The sequence below is a fragment of the Python bivittatus genome, unplaced genomic scaffold (assembly GCF_059951505.1).
Source record: "Python bivittatus isolate LINGU-HERP-01145 unplaced genomic scaffold, Pbiv_v1 ctg000200_np1212, whole genome shotgun sequence".
Classification (NCBI taxonomy): Eukaryota; Metazoa; Chordata; class Lepidosauria; order Squamata; family Pythonidae; genus Python; species Python bivittatus.
In genome coordinates, this window is record NW_028277040.1 from 5408572 (window position 1) to 5422957 (window position 14386).

At 41.8% G+C, this 14386-nt stretch overlaps 1 protein-coding gene across 8 annotated transcripts in view; it reads right to left on the reverse strand.

The window, feature by feature from the left end:
• NRP2 (neuropilin 2) overlaps nt 1-14386 on the reverse strand; it is a 188339-nt gene that overhangs the window by 94198 nt on the left and 79755 nt on the right. For all 8 annotated transcript variants that reach the window (XM_088135629.1, XM_088135630.1, XM_088135631.1 and 5 more), the window contains exons 6-7: nt 14144-14313; nt 11912-12067 (exon numbers count right to left, since the gene is read on the reverse strand). In XM_088135629.1, the coding sequence (XP_087991755.1) occupies nt 11912-12067; nt 14144-14313 (326 nt within the window). The remainder of the gene's footprint in view (nt 1-11911; nt 12068-14143; nt 14314-14386) is intronic.

Below are 14386 nucleotides of genomic sequence, written 5' to 3' on the forward strand. Positions count from 1 at the left end.
TTAATTCCCAGAAGTGCAAGATGTTCAAAACACTCCTAAAATCTAGATTCCATTTGCCTAAAATAGAGCATGCGAACAAAAATAACTTGAACTACAGATTTTACCCATTCATATTTGAGTTTCAATATTTACAAAGTGGGCGTAAGTAGTAATGATTATTGTCTCCAGTAAATTTTGGCAATGCAGATTCAAATCAGCAAATTAATAAGTGAAGACTGCTGTTAGTGCAGTGCTTTGGTTTCTTCCGTGGAATTATAATCCCTCCAAGAAAAGATGCCAGTCACTTCTCTTCTATGTCCACGTGCAGACAGAATAAAAACATTTTAATAAGACTTTCATTTGATGCAACGTATGTTGCAGAATTATTCGAACAAACTCCTGTCTTACCAGATGGTCATAATCTTTAATTACCATATGGACCATTTTCCCCCTTTTCCTTCCTTCTATTTTTTAATAGCTTGGGAAAGTAGCAGCAATTTTTGCTTTATTCTTTGTCTAATACAAAAGGCAAAAAAATCATTCTAGAAGAAATTATCCCCATATTTTCTTTTACTACTTCAATTTTTATGCTGCTCCATTTCCAAAGACTCCAGCAATTTGCAATTAACAACATAACATTAAAATACAGAAAATTGATGGCATAACCACAACAGCAAGAAGGCCCTGATGTGTCATCATTTGGAGAGCAAAATTCCTGAATACCTGTCTAAAGAGCCATGTTCAGGAAGGGGGTGATTCACATCTCTGGAGGCAGCTGTTCCAGGGGTGAGGGGAACATCACTGAGAAGGCTCAAGCATGGGGTCCTTCTAGATCAGATCTGGAACCTCTAAACAGGTGATTTCTAATAGATCTTCCCAGACAGCAAGAGGGTTTTTACTGTTGCTGCTGCTGCTGCTGCTGGTTTTTGTAATATAATCTCTGTGTGCCAAACAATCAACTTTTCATATAAAGTTCTCTTGTACTTTTTTTTTGGTACAGGAGTCACAAAATTTGCATGGGCTTTCACATGTATCCCTTTGATATGGCTTAAGAAGAGTTGAACCTAATGAACACTGACTGTAAAGTAAAAGTTAAACAATTTAAATATTAAGACTCCTGGGATTTAAGGCAAGGCATTGTTTGAAGATCCTATGACATTTCCCTCAGATTCCAGGGGAACTAGCATTAAAGAGATAATACAGATGTTTCCTCTGCTTGAAACAATTTAGTCATCTTGGGGCCAAAACTGTTTGCCAGAACCTATGTATCACAACCGCTGTGGCTGCTGCGTGAACCTGCGCTCTGCATGAATGCAGGGGATAGCCATTCTCCTAACACAGAGTGTGGGAAAAGAGGCATTGATGCAAAGCTTTGGGCAAAAGGCTAACCCCATGTAGAGCTAATGCCTCTAACAATATACTCCTTTTGTCACTCATGAGCACAGGCCCAGGCATGCACCTCAGCAGAGAGGAGAGTGACAAAGCTGATGGTGGTGGCATTCTCTCCAGACCATCAGCAAATGGAGTTTGTGACAGCTGCGGGGAGAGGAACTCAGTGCTATTGAGAACACTCAGTGTCAACTAGAGTCAGAGCAAGCAGGCATATTAGTTAGCATAATTAGCATTTTCTTGTCTTCAGGGTAGTGAAGTCTAGTGACACTGTAGCAAAGAATATATGCCTGTAAATCTGTGCTGATAATTGAGGTTTAGAGTGGAACAGAAATGCTAAACCAAAAGGTATAGATCACGCTGGTACCGTTGAGAAACACAGCACAGTTGATGTCTTTTTAATATGCTATTTTATCCCAACAGACCACCCTTCCCCCTATCCTTTCCCTTACTCAGCAATCACTAAATATCCTCCTTCTAGCAGGAAGTCTGGAAGTATCAGTATCTGCTGTGAGTGGCTTTCACCTGTGCCAATATCCAAATGTATGTGTGTAGAGATGTATTTTGATACTGATGTAAAGCCCTCCACGTTGGGTCAACACACAAAAGGTGATATGTAGCATGTCATCTAAGAACCCAAGACTAGGGAGACCCATTTGGCCTCATTCCTGCCCGTGTTTTGTTTCTCTTCTCATCCTTCTCTGACATTTTTGCAACTTCAGCCTCAGCCCCTTCTTTCTGCAAAGTCACATCTCTGAAATGGATTTAATTCCTCACCCTTCAGCTACCTTTTCTGCTGACTTGTTCCATATGGTGACTTCTCCTTTCTCTGTCTTGTTTTCTTCGTTTTCACACTAATTTTGATTCAAGCTTCCTTTGTAGTGTGAAAGTTATAGGGAGTTATTCTTTTTGAAGTGGTGTTGTATGCCAATCATTTTAGCAACTTGCATTTTCTCATTTACACTGGTGGAACAGGGAGAATTTTATGATGGTATCATCTTTATCAATCCTTTCTGTACAGCTGATAAATAATCCAAATGACATTACCTTTTTCAAAGGAAAGTGTTAACAACCTTCCTATCATCACAACTTCAGGCTAAATTCATTCATTAGACACACTATGATTCAGCCAGGTGCCTAATTCCAAACAGATGTACAAAGCCTGAAGATTCCTCCAGAAACAGCAGGATTTAGGTATGTGCAACTGGCAACAACAATCAAATCAAGTGTTCCTAGACAGATTATGCTATTTCAAAGACCACGGAGCATCCATTGTTACCTAGGGCTTCAGCCTTTTCTGAAAAAGAGTATTTTCTTTGCTACTGCACTGAGTGTAACATCCAAACTGAATTACTTGCTGTATTTCTTCCAAGAGAAAGTATTATCTCTTAAATCCTATACAGTGTCAGTATCTTTGTTGTTCTTCCTAATGGTGCCTTTGTCATGAATTATTGCTGCTAAAGGTCCCCAAGACATTGTTCTGATCACATTCTTTACTTTTTCCCCCTAAGCTGAAAACACAAATTGCTTCACATATCACTGTGCTTGATGTAGTCTGCTCAACTAAGGACACTTTTAGGCAGAAGGTTTCCCTTAAGTGTTGGACATTACAGATTCAACCTGCTCGACATCTGCTCTCCACGCCACAAAAGACCTGTGTCAAGCCTTATGCTGATGGTTATTAATCCAATCTGCTCACAAGGGACTCCGGTATCAGATTTGATAGCAAAGTCCAAAACTATGATCAAACCACAAACTCCCTTTCCAGTTAAGAATAAACCTGATACATGCACTTTTGTGTTACTTGCATTAGTGGATCAAAAAACAGAACTTTAACAATTGCTGTGTTTTTTTTTTAAGTCTGGCCTAATATGCTTAATCAGCCAACCCCTATCCCCACCATTCCTTTGCAGTTGTGTACTGTATTTGTTGGCAGTTCTGATAGACAGACAGACAGACAGAGTATCTCTCTCTCTCTCTCCTTGCAAATGCCTCTGATGGTAAAGATCTGGAGCTATTCCATAGCCTAGTATACTCTTCCATGGGTCTTCAGCTAAAACACACACTTCTGTTTTGCAGTGTATTCTTTAAAAAAGTATCTATCTTCTTTGTGGTGGGGGTGGGGGGAATGAGAACTATAGTCACTCCAAGGGACCGGAAAGTGGCTTCTTTCAAAAGGAGGATGCAAATGCCTTTAAGAGTAATGTGCTATTTCTTTCTAGTACATTGTATTAAATGAAATGTTTAAATTGGCTTAAAAAAAAAAAAGACAACCTTTGGATGTCCTTGTTATCTGATGAATTAAATACAAATATTATTTCAGATCTTTTGAAAAAATTACAGATGAATGAGGAAGTAGGTAGACTGGAATGAACAGAAATGAAAGCACCACCAAGAAACAGATTGATTCTTCTTCCCAAGATGCAGCTGCATGCAAGTAAAAATAACCTAGAAATGATACGTGTCAATATTGCTGGGGTGTTTCCCGTCAATTCCTCTCTACCCCACCTTCTCAAAATCAGATGAATTTGATTGATCAGATGCCACACTGATCAACATAAATTAGTATGCTGATCAATGTGAGAACTGAAGGCTCCCTTACAGCACTTTAAGCTCTTTGTTATCTGACAACCACAGGTCGCCAGTCAAATTGCAGTTCAGGAGCAAATTCATAGTCATCTTCCCCTAGTCCTGGCAGCCATATTTCCTCCAAGAATGTGATTTACAGGAGCAGCACAGATGAAATGAGACAACCTAGCCCACAGTGGTCTCCTTTTACACCGTGCTGGGGAATCTGAAAATGAGACATGAATGTCCAGATTGTAATGCGGCAATATTGTCACCTCCAGCCTTTTTCATCTTCAGTCTGGTATGAAATATGAATGACTCTATCATCCAACTCTGCTTGGTTGGAATGAGCCTTTCTGAAAGAGAATGTATGAATAACAATAGAGATACCATCACCTAGGCTGAGCTGCTATTGAAAATCTGACTATCACAGGCTTTGTGTTCCAAGCATAAGGATATGAGGATTGGTTTCAAGTTTCTACACACCAGTTGCAAAAATTAAAATAAACTGAAGAAATCAAGCTGTGGTGCCTCCTTCTGAAACCCTTGCACTTGATCTATTGCTGAGAATATTCTGCACAGGCGTTCCTTTTTATTGGAACTAAATGTAAACAGCAAGTTTCCAAAGTCATAAACAGCACAAAGCAAGATAAGCTTTTAAAGGAAAAGAAGCAACATTAAAAGCTTTTAAGAAGTGGCTTTCTTATTTTGTCATCACACGCTAGCAGAGAACACTTGAACCTTGACAGATATGAAATCTTTCAGGTCAACAATTCTTTACTCATTTAGCTAGTGAAGTTACTTTCAATGGCCTCCCATTATATCCCAATATAAATGGAGGCCAGTACTTTTAACTCCCATACTCTAGTCTACCAGATTTTCTGTAGAGGATCAATCTTGTATACACCAGAGGGTATACTAGAGGGTAAATATAAGTGAAATAAATTGATAAGACAGGACTACTCAGCTTTGGCCTATTAGGCTAGGCCTAACCCACTAGCTATGTGACCTGGCAGATCTTTTACTAACTCCACTTACTAAGGCCTCAGCAATTTGCAAAAATAGGTTCCCTGCACCTTTAATGAGCTGCTTTTAGCTCACTGGAGATGATGATGCTCTCATGAAGTAAGAGTTGTGAGAGTTTCCAGGTCTTCTCTCTCAGGCACATTACAATCAACAAAAGTAAAAGAAGGAAAGGAGGCCACACAGTAGAATACTCTCAGGTTAGATTTAGGATAACTGAAAGGAACCCAGCCTAGATCTTCCTTTTCTTTGAACTGCAACTTTTAATTGCAACAGCATCAGATATACACACATCCTCTCACCTTATATCGCACATAATCTTTTCTGCTGTGTCAGGTTACCATGTCCAGATGCAGAAAGACATCAATAATCAATAAATGCTGACCTGGATAGTTGATTTGCTTGGAGACACCAAAAGAGTGTGGAAAACAACACGGCTGGATGATGTTTTTCTTTCCCTTTTACACCCTCTGAGCCCCCACATGCTTCCAATTGTCCTCGACTGTAAATCAAATTCACGCTTCTTTTGGAGTTAAAGTGTTCCCTTGTCACTTCATTTTTAAAAGCTGCATTAGTTCCAGTGAACGTAGAAACCCTGCCAGTTACAGTATCAGAAGAAAAGGCAGGGGGAAGGGGGAAAGAGGCTGGTTATGATCCCAAGGAACCTTTACCTTATTTATTTTTAGTGCTGGTTTTGTTGTCAAGAATTTGTAAGGACATGTAAGAGAGAAAGTGATTGTGTTTCTTTGGGAGGGATGACAGTCTAGAAGACACTTCTCTGCATATGTGTGTGTCTGTATCTGCCTTCTTGGACTCTTAGATTTAGGGCAGGATTATATTACCCTACGGAGTCAGAAAACATTAAGAGGATTAGGAGTTCAGGACTTTTTGAAGGCAGAAAGGAGGAAGAGCTGTGAGATTATCTTTTGACAGAGAAAGAGAGAGAGAGACCTTCAAATAAGAAGCAGAGAAATTTCAGGCACACACCATTATTCAGAAAGAAAGACAAAGAAACACTAATCTCAACTTCAGGGTTAATTACTATATTACATTGGCCTTCCCAATGGCAGTGGATTACGTCTCCCAGAACTTTCAGCCAAGGTTGCCAATAGGAATGCCAGATGACCTACCTCCAATGCACTGTTGGGGAAGCCTGGATTCTGGTTATTTGCATAAATTCAGCAATTCATGCAAATAATTGACTTACACGAGAAGTGGCCTTACACAGTAACACAGTTCAGTTTGCATGCTTGTGGCAGCCTTCCTAATCTAGTTACTTCCATAAACATTGGACTGCAATTCGTATCCTAGTAGCGTGTTCACTGATCATGTTGTAATCTAACATATCTGGGGAGGAAGCTGACTAATTTTGATCTACCAGTTGATTAGAGACGATCAGTGAATTGATACTCATGTCATACAATTTGGCAGATACTAAACTGAGAATAACACACAAATCAATCATTACAACAAATCCCAAACTTGGGTTTTCTGTTGTTAACCTAGAACTCAAATATTCTATCCTGACCAGCACTCAGGAATGATGACCTAAAGTTGTACTAAGATGTGTGAAGAACTTGCCTCTCTTGATCTGCACCCAGTTTCTATGGCCTGACTTTATTTCCAGTTCTATTCCCACTGGGCAAAAGGAGAAGTAATGGGAAGAAGAATGCATACTTATATTAAAAAAAGAAAAGAAAATTAAGTTCTGATTTTAACATGAAAAGGCAAAATTGATCTGAACTACTTTTTCCCATCCCTACATTCCTTTGCTCCAGATACTTTTCTCTGATTTTTACTTTGCAGGGCCAGTTTAAGGAATTTGGGGGTACAGTCCAACAGCAGGTTTGGAGCACCCCCTACACACAGCAGAGGGATTCCTGCAAAATGGAACATCCTTAGAACCCATGCAAAAAATGATTAAAGATCTCTTTAGAAGAAAGACATGAGATACAAAGGTCACAATGCAGTAAAATCCTGCTTAGGAGAATGACCCCACTGGGCTGATCTACACGTTTCTTGTAAGCCCTCATCAGCCAGAGATCTCATGGGTTAAGCGATGGAGGCCAATTTCCTATAGCCTGCTTCTTCCTACTACTCTGCTTCCCAGTTTTTCTGGGGTCCAATGCAGATGTAGATGTTGAGACCCTTAAACTAAGAAAACAGAAAGTGGCTTACAGACTAAAATAATCAGAGTAATGATACATGGCTGAGCAGGGCTTGAATTCAGTGGCTAAATGGCTCATTCCCATCTATATTACAGCAAATGATAAACAATATTGCAGTTTATAAATGTTTTAGCTTCGTAACACTAGTGATAAAATACCACATTTAACTCATCCCAGTCCCAGTGCTGCTATAGCCGATTCCCTCCATCCACCTCTCCCTACCAGGTCCGTGCTGCAGACCCCTTTTTATGTGGTCTGACCTTTGCAGAAAATTAACCAAATTAATTTGGAATTAACCAACTCTTTTATATAGAGGAACTTGCATCTACTCTCTGTGTTATCCATCTGCCATTCTGTACATGAAAGCAGTCATATTTCCAAGTATTTTCTATCCTGGTATTTCTCTTTCTGATCCAGCATGAAAAGCTGTTGGACCAGAGCTGCACAACTGGTGGCCTCCAACCAAACGCAGCCCTCCTGCCATATACTGTGAGCCAACCAGGTCCTGAGATCCCCGGTTCTGCATTCCAAAGGAAACAGCCAAAAGAACTGGGGAGTTGTTAATGCTGCAGGCAACCTTTTCTCATTCCTATGTGCTACCAAATCAAGCAGCAATGCAAGATGGGCAGCTTTTTCCAAAGGATGAAGGGGTTGGGACTGGGGCTAGGGGTGGGGAATCTCAGTTCAAAGCCCCACCAGCTGTCTAGCCCCCTATCTTCCAGCCCATCACAGTGCTGCTGTGATGATAAGGAGGATATGCGACATACAAAAGGAACCAAGAAGCTATTCACAACCATTTTAAGTGTTAAAAAAAAACCTTATAATTCAGTTGCCTGTCAACTTGGCTATTATGTGTGGTTCTATCTGTTCTTCTCTCCAGTACATTTCAAAGCACACAAGAGGCAGGTCTTGCTTCACCTTTTGGACCATGGAATTGACACTGAGACTCAAAGTGAACTAATTTAACCTGAGCTTCTGGAAATATGGAAGGAGCTTCTGGCCTTGAAAATGTCATTTCACCCTCTGTACATCACACAGCTCTCACATCAGATAGCGCTTGCTAAATGCCAGACTGTTAATATGCACATAAAGTTTTGAGTCTGTGAAAAAAAAAATGTATGTGTATATGTGCCTGTGTTGAGCTACATTTCCCTCCCTGCAGATTAAACCTGACAGGTGCTTTGCGTGTCAAAAGGCCCTACAAGTGGGTACAGGAAATGGACGGCACGTGAGGATTTTTGGTTACCCTTCTCTGCTTTGTACTCTAAGTCCAAGTAGTGGCCATACTTGATATGGGCCCTGGAATTCTGTCAGAAAGTTGACACTGCCAAATGTTCTTTCTCTGCCGGTCCCCCTCTCTCACCCATCTTTAGGCACCATAAAGCCTGTCTCCATTTCTGATTTATTGCCCCAATGCTGGCTGGGTGATGCTATCAATCGCTCTGTGCCTGGGAGACTCATCCACTGCCCTGCAGCTTCTTTGTCAAGTTCCTGCGAGAAAGTCAAGAACCCTGAGGGGGGTGGGGTGTCTGTGGAGATGTTTAGGAGAGCTGGGCATGTATTAGAGATGGTAATCCCTTTTAACGTCTTCCCCCTCTTCTGCTCCCAAATGCAGCACTGCTTTCTGAAAAAAAGGACAGTTCTCCCCTACTGCTATACACTCTCATTAATCTTGTTTCCTCTCCGCTTCCGACAACTTATTCCCATCCCTTTGCCTTGGGTACAGTTTCAGCACTGACAGCAGCCAGAGGGTTAAAAATCTGCTAGCCTTCATAATCCTCCCTGCCTTTTCCTATCTCTTTTCCCTCCCTCAGTAAAAGCTGCAAGTAAGGATGGTCATGGACTGCTCTATTTCTGGAGGAGAAAATGTTATCTTTCTTCTCAAATTCTCTTACAAGCTTATTTGGCCTGGCACACCCTCACATACACTCTATTTTCCTTCTTAGTTTTATGGAGATGTGGGCCTTAGCTGACCTGTTGATAGCACCCTTAACTTTAGCTCCCAGTCCACCTTACCAAAGGATTTGACAGTCTTCCTCCATCTTCTCATCTTCCCCTTTTCTGTACTATACAGCATCAAATCAAGTTGCAGTAAAATTGACAAATTTATTTGGCACAGCATAGCTATTCAGCCTGAGCAATGGAGTTTTCTGCAGGAAAGCAATCTTGGAATGCTAAGAATACACCATCAGTTTCTACCAGGAACCTATACATTCATGGCACTTGCACAAGGGAAAATTTTTTGCACCATATTTGGAATATAAAGCCTGCATTGGCATAAAATGAAGGTTTGAAGCAACTTTCACACTTTGGCCTTCATTATTCATGGAGAATCCAACTTTCTGAGTTTAATTGCTAATTTATTTATTCATTAGATAGATTTATATTGCATCTTTCCAATACACTCAGAAAACTCAGGGTAATTTAAATAATTTAAAATTAGTAACATCTAACCAAAATTAAACCTTGAAAACATCTAAAGCAATAGAACCAGAGATTATTAAATACATAAAAATAATTTTAAAAACAAGCACAATATCAATTGCCTGTTACAATTTCGTCAAACCGTAAGGCAAAATAGATATTTTCTCTAATCTATGGAGTGAGAGGACAGTGAGAGTTTTGTCACAGCCACCCTCTTCCCACAAGCACCACTTCAACCCCTTCGCACAGGGCAAGGGATGATCCAAAGAGGACACGCTTACATGTTTGGCTGAACTTACTTAGAAATCCTCTCTGCCATTCGTAATCCCTATCTTGCAGGCTACCCAAACATGAATGCATGGGGGGTGGGGGCAATTCTAGGTATATTCAACCAAATACAGCAAGGCTCCTACTTTTCCTGTGAAAGACAACCAAGTGTGGAATCAGCGGGGATATGCATGGAGACAGTAGAAGAGCATATCTGTAGCTCAGGGTTGAACTGTGGAGTCCTTGGGGTTCTCTGAGCTTGGTTGTTTGCTTGCAAATGTTTCAGTACCCAGCTCGGTAACATCTTCAGTGCTAGAATCCCTCTCCACTCTAACCCCATTAAAACCCCACTCTCTTCTAGCACGGAAGATGTTACCCAGCTGGGTAACCAAGGACTGCACATGGAGACAGGATCAGCACTGGTATCTCTGCCTTTCCATGCCACACTTCATGAGAACCTACGGGAGGCTTAAACTTCTGGATTAATGTTAAGGGATGCACTGCTCACCCTAACCGCTTTAAAAATCCTTGATATACCTAATGCTCTCAGCAAATGAATTTGTTGAATTTACTATGCTAAACAAATAGAATCGGGTGATATGAAAGCCCTTTCAAAAGTAACCTCACATCTCAGTTTGTCGTGAATGTCATATTAGGGAATTGGCCAAACTCAAATTCATCCGAAAGCAACAGTTGAAATGGGATTCTTTGTCATTTCCCTGGCGATAACAGTGAAGAGGCGCACACAGGCGGGACAGATAGCACCCATCTCTCCTAGCAGCAGCTACTGCCTTAGTGAGGATTTCAGGGGGAAAAAAGGGGCTTCTTCCCTCTCGACCTAAGGCAGCTCACTATTTTGCTCTGTTCTGCAGCAGAGCACTGAGGGTCAATTTAGAAGTGCCTCCAAAGAAAAAGCAAAGATCGGTGGTGGCTCCCTGACCCCCTCCCCGCCCCAGAGCAGTTACAGCTTTATTAGACACAGCTGTGCTCCGCACTGATGGCCCTCTGGCACACCTGCCCAGAGCATAAAAGAAGAGACTGCCCTCCCCCTCCCCACTGAGCACAGACTTTGCATTCAGAGGTGGAGAGATCAGTGAGGGTCAACGCAGCCGTATTTGCAGGCAGGCCAAGTACCAACTCAGAGCACCCCATGCATCACTGCCAGCCAGCGCTGCTGCTAGAGTTCCCTTATCCCTGACAAACCAGATTGCTCCTCATTATTTATGGTTGGGCTTTATTCTCTAGGACATCATGATCCTCTCTCAGGATTTGTGCCCTTTCATTTTCCAGGCTTCAATAACTCCTGAAGTGCAGCTTCATGTGGTTTTGTGATTGTTAACCCAGCATGTGGATGAGGCTCAGGCCATAAATGCTCAATGAATCTTATGTAGCAAAACATAGTCTGCAAAACCATTTTCTCCTTCATTGGCAGTCAGAAAGCACACTGTAGACTCTCCCTCCACTGAGCAAGGTATAAGATCACCAGGTTTTTCCAAAACACACTCAGTACCACCACACCAAATTTGCAGCTCTTTAAGATCACTTTTGGGCCTGACTCTCACAGCATTCTCTGTTTTATTTCTGGGTCTTCTCTGGTCTATTTGAAACCACTACAAAAGCAGAGTTTTCCTTGGAACTGCTGTGGCTCCCACAGGCCTTGTGGATGGACTCAGTTGGCCCTTACTTGCCTTCATTCCAAAGGTTACTCAAGCACAGGGTTCATGGCCCTTATTCTCTTTAGAACTTCTTTCCCCTCCCTCAATCTAGCCACCGCAGCGACCAGCAACTATAGTCACACTTATTGGGCAGAACAGTTGCAAAACAGCATGATTTCCCCTTCCCAACTCACCAAAGTTTCAGAGGCAACAGAAGAAGAGCAACCAGATTACTGGAATATTTCAAGACTTGCTCACTATTTCAACATTTCTCAAGAGAGAAGAAAAATGACTTGGGAAGGGGAATTCATCTTTTGCATCTTGGTGTAAGCTGAACGAAACACCAAAGATGGCCTACAGATTTAGATCTTCCATTCCACTATCAAGATAATTTTTCAGAATTTGGAATTATTTGGGGAAAGGAGGAGAAGCACTTACTTTGTGATTTTTGCCATGCCGGTACATCATCCAATCTTCTCCATTTGTGCTGACCTCCAGTTTGTATGACCGAACATAGTATCCATTCTGTGTTTCTCTAGAGATGGCACCCTGAGTAGCAATGGCCGTCAGCACTGTTAGAAAGCGAAGATCCACCTAATGTTGGGGCAGGGGATGATGACAGAGTAAGATTAGCAACAAAAGACTTACTCCCTTTACCTGAAACATTTAAGGTACTTTCAGATATAATATTCTTGAGGTACTTCAGCAGCCATAAAACTGAATGAGAGTGAAGACCAAGATGAGAGAGAAGTTACTGTCACAAAAATGGCCCATTGTGATGGGACCATTCTAATGTGGGATGCCTTCTAGCTGAACTTCAGAGTTTCTCAGAGAGATATCAACAATACACCCAAGGAGCCTATGGTGCTAAGAGGGTTCTCCAGGACAAACCATGCTAGGATGCAGTTACTTCAGGAGATTGTGTCTGATATGCAAGATTGGTGCCCAGCTGGTATAAATTAGCATGACAATACTTCATACTTAATAGATCCCTCTGATGCAGCTTCAGCATTTGCCACTGGCCATGTCTGGAGTTCCTATTCCATCTAAACGCTGTCCCAGTGTAAGAACTTAATAGGATCAATTTTCAGCTGAGTTAACATTCCTAGATGCAGCAACATATGAGCCATAGAAGGAAATGTTTTCAGTCTGTGGTTTTGTTACAGCTTCCAAAATTGAACAAGAATAGCACATTTTGGAATTGCCTCCCCCACTTCTCTCTATCTCGCTGGATTGGACTGTAAACATTTCTAGGATAAAATCTCACCAGGATTTTCACAAAATGCTCAGCATAACTGTGTTACAGCCTTGGTCGCAAGCAACAATAATAAAAATGTACTGCAGCATTTGAGTGCAAATAACTTGAGCATAAGCAGGCTGAATGCTCCCTTACCAGCGTGCCATTAGTCTTACAGAGTAGAACCTCCCAACGTTTTGCTACATCAGTTGCAGATTTCAACAGCGGGAAAGATATTTTTCTGGTTCAGGCAGGATATGCTGAGCTTGGTAAAGGATTTTGAAACTTTGGTTCTGCTGTTACTGAAGTCAAGCTTAAGCCACAGAATTCTTATCACTGCATCACTTGGCGAGGCCAATTTATACTGGGGAGGGATAATTTTCACCCATAAGATGAAGTTGTGACGTTCAGTTCATGCTTTTCAGAGATGCTTCACTGGCCTGGTTCATACAAGATCACATATGCCAGCCCAGCAATTTAGAACTGGGCATCTTGTAACAAGTGAGGACCTCTTCTTTTTCTAGTGGCAAGTGCCATCCAGTACTTCCCCCTGCAGTCACCAAACTTTGCTACCATCAATTGGTAGGCCTTGCTAAAACATTTTTTTCGCACATTCCTGCTAGAGTTTCCAGTTGGTGCACATTGCAATTCCCCACAATAATAATATTATTCTAGCTATACTGGCTGACACACATGAGAAAGTCCCCTTCTTTTAGATCACTGCAGAGTCAACAAGGCTGTAAGTGGTAGCATGCGTTCCCTCGCTCTCTCCCTGGCCTCTGGAAAGCCTATTAAAGTTCAGGGGGCACCAGGTCAAGCCAAGAACTTCTGCAGGAATGTTAACAGCCCCAACAGTTCATGAAGACAGAGTCACGCGCCCTTTTCCAAACAGCCGTTCAAGCCTCTTTCGCCGCTCTCAGCTTGCAGCAAGAGCAACAGAAGATCCTACAAGGCTCATGTTCTAAGGTTGATTTAGCAGCATGATAATCCATTTGGTTCAAGGGTAAAATATGCACATGAGGTGTGGGGAGGGGTAAGAACATGAAGGTCTAAAGGACAGTCCTAGTTCCTGCCATGAACTATGGGCCCAAGCAAATAAGTGTGTTCCCGATATATCACTTTGCTAAAGCTGATTCCATGGACAGATAAAAGCCAAGCCTCTCAGAGAAAAGAATGCCAGCTGGGGACTCTAGCAGGCCCCATTTCTGACCAATCTGACTTAAGAGTCTGGTAACACAACTGGTGGGAAGCCTGATACTATAGTTTCCCTCCCAATCTTTCTAAAAGGTATGGGTGTCTGTCCTTCATTACTGTAGCCCAGTGTCTCTCAACCCTGACAACTTTAAGATGTGTGGACTTCAACTCCCAGAATTCCCCAGCCAGCCATGTTGAGAAACACTGCTGTAGGCTAATATATACGAAACTGAAAATACCTGCAGGAATTCTTTGTTGTTATCCACATTAGGAGTCCATCCATTATCATCACTATTGAGTCGGCTCTGTTGTGGAGTCCACCTGCCATCAGAGTATGTAGAGGAAGCAGTGATCTGCTCATTGGAGATCCGGCCAGATTCCATTCCCAGTGGACTGTTGCACTGGAAGTCTAGAACAGGCAGAGTATGAAATTGAAGAGAAATCCTTCTATGGAATGGTGGGTTCCACTCCTAAATGAATCT